The sequence below is a fragment of the Chiloscyllium plagiosum genome, unplaced genomic scaffold (genome assembly GCF_037043375.1).
Source record: "Chiloscyllium plagiosum isolate Xiang-an unplaced genomic scaffold, Cpla_swu_hap1 HiC_scaffold_29, whole genome shotgun sequence".
NCBI classification, from domain to species: domain Eukaryota; kingdom Metazoa; phylum Chordata; class Chondrichthyes; order Orectolobiformes; family Hemiscylliidae; genus Chiloscyllium; species Chiloscyllium plagiosum.
In genome coordinates, this window is record NW_028270167.1 from 1,353,300 (window position 1) to 1,360,670 (window position 7,371).

A 7,371-nucleotide genomic window follows, 5' to 3' on the forward strand; every position below is an offset into this window, starting at 1 on the left:
ATAGCCTGCTCCCTTGTGGGCTCCATGACAAGCTGTTCCAAAAAGCCATCCTGTAAGCATTCCATGAATTCCCTTTCTTTGGATCCACTGGCAACATTATTTACCCAGTCCACCTGCATGTTGAAGTCTCCCATGATCACCGTGACCTTGCCTTTCTGACATGCCTTCTCTACTTCCCAGTACATGTTGCGCCCCTGGTCCTGACCACTGTTAGGAGGTCTGTACATAACTCCCACTATGGTTTTTTTGCCTTTGTGGTTCCTCAATTCCACCCACACAAACTCCACATCATCCGACGCTATGTCATTCAGTGCCATAGATTTAATTTTGTTCTTAACTAACAAGGCCACCCCACCCCCCTCTGCCCACCTTCCTGTCTTTTCAATAAGTTGAAAACCCTTGGATGTTTAACTGCCAGTCCTGACCCCCCTGTAACCACGTCTCTGATGCCTACCACATCATAATCATTCACGATGATCTGTGCCATTAGTTCATCTGCTTTGTTACCTGAATGCTCGTAGCATTCGTAAAGTGCCTTAATGCTAACTTTATCATTAGAGATATTAGAAGTCATAATATGTCCTAAGTTATCCTTCCTTTTTGCTGCATTCCCAGTCATTCTCAAGTTTAAATCCGCCTGCACACATGCTATCCTGCTGCTTATCTTTCCATTTAACTTCACACTCCCTGTCACTTTCACTTTCCCTTCCCCCCAACTCAGAAGTTTAAAGTCCTACTGACCACCCTAATTATCCTCTTTGCCCGAAATAAACCAGATTCCAACGCGATCGCGAGAATCTGCCAGCTGTCTGTTCACAGCCGGAAAAACCAATCGGCTAATCTCAGGCCAAAACAAGAGAGCATGTTATAGCATGGTAAAGGTTTTAAAAAGTGGCTTTTTATTCAATACATTTTCAAACATTTCCATTCTAGCCTTTAAAATTGTTTAAATGGCAAATAAACACAACCTTGAATATATAAATTTATAAAGTAGTATAGAGTTTGTTTGTATTAAAAAGGACAGTATCTCAGTGCTCACTGAGCAGGGTTAAGAACAGATTGTGCTGACAAGTGCATTGAGAGTTTAAAATACTGTAACACATTCACCTCCCTGAGCAGGGCAGGGGGCAACTCAAATCACATTTACAACAGGGATTACCAGAAAGCCTTTCAGCAGAAGTTAGAAGAGTTCAAAAGAGGAAAGATTATCGCTTGGTGTTCACCCAATGATAACGGTCCACTCGAGGAAACAGAAACATGTTAGATGCTCGGTACACTCTGTAATTACCCGGGAACGAGTGACAGCTGTAATCTTCAGCAAACATCTTCCTTCGGAGAAACTTGGGCCATCCAGCTGTCGGGTGGCTGTAGTAATCGTTAGCCTGCAGGGACATGGTTTTGATCAACTTTAAGATTTAAACTGGAGGAAGGTACAGGGGAGAACATCATAAACAAGTTTTGTGATTCATTCATTTTGGTGACTCCCTGTAGTGAAATCATTGAACAACTGTGTCCCTGAAGAGTCAGTGGAACCCCTCTGCTCACTCAGAGCACAGCCTTGGACCACTTAATCTAGGTTCCCCTCCAGAGACCCAGCCTCATTGATCATCACCACCACTGACTCTGTCAGGGCCTTTTTCAGAAAGGTCCACATGGTCCTTTGTTGGAGGGAATCCTGAGGGACAGGATGTACATGTCTTTGGAAAGGCAAGGACTGATTAGGGATAATCAACATGGCTTTGCCTGTGGGAAATCATGTCTCACAAAATTGTTACTACTACAAAAAACATAATCAAAAGAGGATTGATGAGGGTAAAGCAGTGGACATGATCTATATGGACTTCAGCAAGGTGTTGACAAGGTTCCCCATGGGAGACTGGTTAGCAAGGTTATAGCTCAGGGAATACAGGGAGAACTAGCAATCTGGATACAGAACTGGCTCAAAAAGGTAGAAGACAGAGGGTGTGGAGGGATGTTTTTCAGACTTAAAGTCTGTGACCAGTGGAGTGCCACAAGGATCAGTGCTCGGTCCACTACTTATCAAATGATTTGGATGTGAGCATAAGGAGGTACAGTTAGTAAGTTTGCAGATGACACCAAAATTGGAGGTGTAGTGGACAGTGAAGAAGGTTACCTCAGATTACAACAGGATCTGGACCAGATGGGCTGAGAAGTGGCAGATGGAGTTTAATTTAGATAAATGAGAGGTGCTGCATTTTTGGGAAAGCAAATCTTAGCAGGACTTATACACTTAATGGTAAGGTCCTAGGGAGTGTTGCTGAACAAAGACATTTGGTATGCTTTCTTTTATTGGTCAGTGTATGGAGTATGCAAGTTGGGAGGCCATGTTGCAGCTGTACAAGACATTGGTTAGGCCACTGTTGGAATATTGCATGCAATTCTGGTCTCCTTACTATCGGAAGGATGTTGTGAAACTTGAAAGGGTTCAGAAAAAGATTTGCAAGGATTTGCCAGGGTTGGTGGTTTTAAACTGTAGGGAGAGGCTGAATAAGCTGGGGCTGTTTTCCCTGGAGCGTCGGAGGCTGCAAGGTGACCTATAGAGGTTTATAAAAAATTGAGACACATGGATAGGGTAAATAGAAGGGTCTTTTCCCTGGGGAAAAAAATGAATCCAGATCTAGAGGGCATAGGTTTAAGGTGGGATGGGAAAGATATAAAAGAGACCTAAGGAGTAACTTTTTCAGGCAGAGGGTGGTACGTGTGTGAAATGAGCTGCCAGAGGAAGTGGTGGAGGCTGGTACAATTACAACATTTAAAAAGGCATCTGGATGGGTATATGAATAGAAAGGGTTTGGAGGGATATGAGCTGGGTGCTGGCAGGTGGGACCAGATTGGGTTGGGATATCTGGTCGGCATGGATGGGTTGGACTGAAGGGTCTGTTTCCATGCTGTACATCTCTATGACTAACTTCATGAGCACAACCATTCCATTATCCTAACGAGATCTTCCTCAAAAGAAACTATTAGCTCAATCAGGCAGATTTCTCGAAAATAATTAATTATCTTTTTAAAGTCACCTTTAGAAATAAAAAAAGGTGGAAAACATTCCCCTCCCTCCAACTGATAACTAAGTTCTGACAGTCTCTACCAATGGGGGAATTGGCCAAAGTGACATCCCATTTCCTTCCAAACTTTGGGAATTATCCCACTATTTCCCAGTGATTTTCCTGCAAGTGCTTTATTTACTCAACATACAAACAAGGAACAGGAGGCCACTCAGCCCACTCCATTCTATACCACCCCAGCTGATCCACTTTTAACTTCAACTCTACATTATGTATAACCCTAATAATTTTTCTTCCCTTTAGTCAAAGAGATACCGCTGCCTTAAAAATATTTAAGGATTCTACATCCTCTGCCATTTCAGGAAGGGATTTTTTTTTCAAAAATGTCCCTCTTATTTTTAAACTATGGCCCTAATTCTAGATTCTCAAGAGGAAACATCTTTCAATACCCACCTGGTCAAGTCTCCTCTGAATCTTGCATTTCTAAGTGACCCCTGAAAACTCCAGCAGATATACCTAACCTTTCCTCATAAGGCAATCCACTCATTCCAGGTATTACTCTAGGAAACCTTCTCTGAATCCCTTCAATACATTCCCATCCTTCAAGTGCAGTGACACACTGTATACAATACCCCAGATACATAGTTATACAGGACACTGGTGAGACTATTATACTCTCCCTACTCCTGCATTAAATTCCATTAATCATAACATTCTATTAGTTTTCCTGATTTTTGTTGTACCTGCATACTAACCTTGTGATTCATGCACTGGGACACCCAGATCTCTGGATTCCAGAACTCAATTAGATTTTTTGTTTAAATTCATTCTGCCAAAGTAGACACATTCACTGAACCCATCCATCTCTTTTATCCTCATCATAACTCATTCTTACCTAATTTGTCACCAAATTTAGTGACCATAGCCATAATCCCTTCATCCATAAACCCTTTTTTTTTTTAAAAAGAATATACAAAGAGTGGCGGCCCCAGCTATGAATCTCAGATTCCAGCAGATCACCACTGTCCTGAGTGGATACCACAAAGGCAATTTTCAACACTTCAATTTCATCAGAAAGGAGCGTATTTGTTAGCAAAACAAGTTACTCACTAGCAACTTGACAATTCTAAACATATCTAAGCAAAGAAAAATGTTTAAAAATAAAAAGTGAGGATTTGCGTAAAGACTATTACGAAGTGACTGAGTGACCTTGAATATACAAGATCAGAAATGTTTATAAGCTCCAGGAAACTGGGACAAATGGAGGACAGAACATTTGCAGCTTTCCCCACCACACCACAACCCCCAGCACCACCCTACCTGATAAATACTCTTTGGGTTAATCACTGTTGGAATGGTTTGTAATCCTTGACCAGAGCTCCCTCGGCCTTTGAAGCTGGTACAGACTTCAAACTGATAGATACTGTTCGGGTTGTTCACAATTGGTATGGTCTTTCTTTCAGAGAAGACAGAGCAGTCTTCCTGTTCCCCAGCTGGATAAAGAGCGTATGTGTCACGGACAGAGATAGGATTTGGCTCCTTGTAGCCCTCCTCATCAGAAGAGGTACCAGAATTATATTCACATCCTGCACGCTCTGCAGCACTGCTGATGTCTTTAAAAATGTCCAAGTCTGTGTTGCTTTCCTCTAACCTGGTCACAATGAAAGGCTGGTTCTTCTCTCCACACCTGCAGTAGATTTTTGAAAAAAGTTATATCACCCCCTTCACTGTGAACAAGGCCAGGAATGGGAGATCCTGGAAATCCCATCACAGTTTGTCATTGTCAGTTCAAGTCAGTGGAAGAGCAGTGTTCAAATCCTGTTCTCCCCAGTGTCCTTGTTCTTAAGTGTTAATGTAACCAACTTTTACAATAAAAACATTTCTGTCCTGAAAGCAGCAGTAATCCCCACAACAGGGATGTAGAAAGATGAAGTTACTGAAAACAGTAAGACAAGTGGCATGAGTTAGCAGAGAAACAGGAGACTAAAAGGAACTGCCTCATTCACCATAGCCCCTCACCTTTCAAATGAATTTGCTGCAACTGAAGAGTCAGCATTGCTGCCAACTCCAGTCTACTGACTTGCTGAGACAGCCAAGTGGCTAATAAGTACACATCTTAAAGGTTTTGGTATGATGGAGACACAGACATTCTGCTTAGTGGTGAAAAACATAACTAGAGGCCATCAATACAAGCTCGTTATCCCAAGAAATCCAACAGGAAATTCAGGATAAAAACTCTTAGCAAGAGCAAGGCCAGAACAATGGAATGCACTACCACAAGGAGTGGTTGAAGGAAGTGATTAGATGTATTTAGGAGAGTGTTAGACAGGCATGAGGGAGATAAAGACAAGAGGATTACAATAGATAGAGGAGGGTTGAATGGAGCATGAGCTAGTTGGGTCAGGTGGCTTATCTCAAGTACCTATTCTGACAAAGTTTGTAACCAGCTCACTCTCCTATAGTGCAGAGTCAGAATCACAGGCACGAGCTGTGTTTTTCATTAAAGAGTAAATCAGGATGCAGTCTGAACCACAGGAGAAGCTCTGGATCAATACTTTGGCTTGGACAGATTCTCACCAACATTTCCCAGATATTCCCCACTGTTCTCCTTGGAGAATACAGCTAGTGGTACAGAGGGAACACCAGACATCACATGTTCCTTTAGAATTGGGTTATTACACAGGATAGTGGGGTGTTTTCCTAGGATTTAAACAGAACAGAAGCTGTCTGTTACCCTCCAGGAGAAGCATTGCTGTGACCTGCACACAGTGGTTACTACGGTCCTGATATTGTAGCAGACGCAGGTCTGATCCACCTAGAAATAGAAGGGACCATTATTCTAACTCCATTCCTCAATGGAGATGGGCTGGTGGTTGGAGGTAGAAGCCTTAACGATCCCACAGGCACCAAGCAGCCAGACTGATATTAAAATGAGCCCTCACCTACACCACACTTCATAAGGATCTACCCAGATAGTGAGCTCCCTTGGCAGCTGTAGAGATGAATATTCGATATTGCTTTCTACACAGGCCTGGAGCAGGACTGGATCCAGAGGCTGACTCTTATTCACCCGGATACACCTTGGATGGGAAACAAAGATTAAATCAGGAGGATTCTAGACCATCACCACTGAGCTAAGGTTAAAAAATCTGGTTAACATCTGGCTCTTTATTCAGCCTGTAGATTGTAGTTAAAATAGTAAAAGAAACAAAGCAAAATATTACAGATGCTAGAACAAATTGGAGAAACTCAGCTAGTCTGGCACCATCTATAAAGAGAGAAACAGTTAATCTTCTTTGGAACTGATCAAAATGAAGCAGACAATGGTTTCTCTCCCCCCTCCAATGCTGCCTGAGCTGAGTTTCTCCAGCATTGTGGGCTTTTTTTAAAAATGTCAAAGTCAGTCACCTGATCATCCCAATACCACATGGATTATTTAGCTTCAAACAATGAGTTTTCTATTTTATAAAAGTTAGCTACATATGCAATTGTAAAAGCAAAGTTGATGAAAAGTACACTCAGCCAGCTCTCTTTCAACAATTCAGTTCATATTCTAATCCACTGAAACTTGATGGGATTTTCCCCAGTTGATATTTTAAGTTTAAGTTTACACCAGATAAGTTTCTTGCATTCAGAAAGATTTTAAAGTCAGAATTGAAAGTTGCAACATTGGATGGAGACAGACCTGGAAAAACAGGTATATTTCCCAGATCAACATGAAATCAAAATAAAAATGGAAAACTGACAAGAGAAATAGTCAGGCCAACATCAACTGATAAGTGCCCTTGATTCTCCCTTCAATACCACCCCACCAGGACTTGTTTTCTTAAACGTAGAGAGTTAGGAATCTTTGTGAACTCAGATTCACTGAAGATTACAACACACTGAATTATAGAGCCTCAAGATGGTAGTAACAAGCAAATATCCTAAAACAGTGATGAACATCACTCCCACCTGGAGGGGTTTTTAAAAACAAACCTGTTCAGGGATGCTATAAACACTTCAGGAGCAGCTGGGACTTGAACTCAGGCCTCCTAGACCCAAGCTAGGGTCACTACCCCTCCATCACCAACCTGTATGCTTGGCCCTTGGCTGGGTTTCCCCAGTACCAATGATTCTTGTACTTTTCAAACAAGACTTTAGTCAGTTTGCTGCAGAATTTCTCAATCTTCTTTTTGCTGAGTTTCTCATTTTTTTTCACGATTCGGGAAATAAAAACCACAGTTGCAGCAATTTCCTCTTTCATCGTCCAGTCAGTAGAACCTGGAAAGTTACAAGATTAAACACCATTTAACAAGTTCCCCTCAGCACTGCAAAGTTCCCACAAACAGATGTGACCAGTTAC

At 41.9% G+C, this 7,371-nt stretch overlaps 1 protein-coding gene across 1 annotated transcript; it reads right to left on the reverse strand.

Annotated features, from left to right (window-relative positions):
- Positions 1 to 731: 731 nt before the first annotated feature.
- LOC122541135 (BTG anti-proliferation factor 4) lies at positions 732 to 7,371 on the reverse strand. Its single transcript, XM_043677756.2, has 4 exons — positions 7,100 to 7,371; positions 5,969 to 6,106; positions 4,347 to 4,713; positions 732 to 1,382 (listed from the first exon to the last, which is right to left on the reverse strand). Exons 1-4 carry the CDS (start codon positions 7,270 to 7,272, stop codon positions 1,206 to 1,208), a joined length of 855 nt encoding a protein of 284 aa, XP_043533691.2. The 5' UTR covers positions 7,273 to 7,371; the 3' UTR covers positions 732 to 1,205.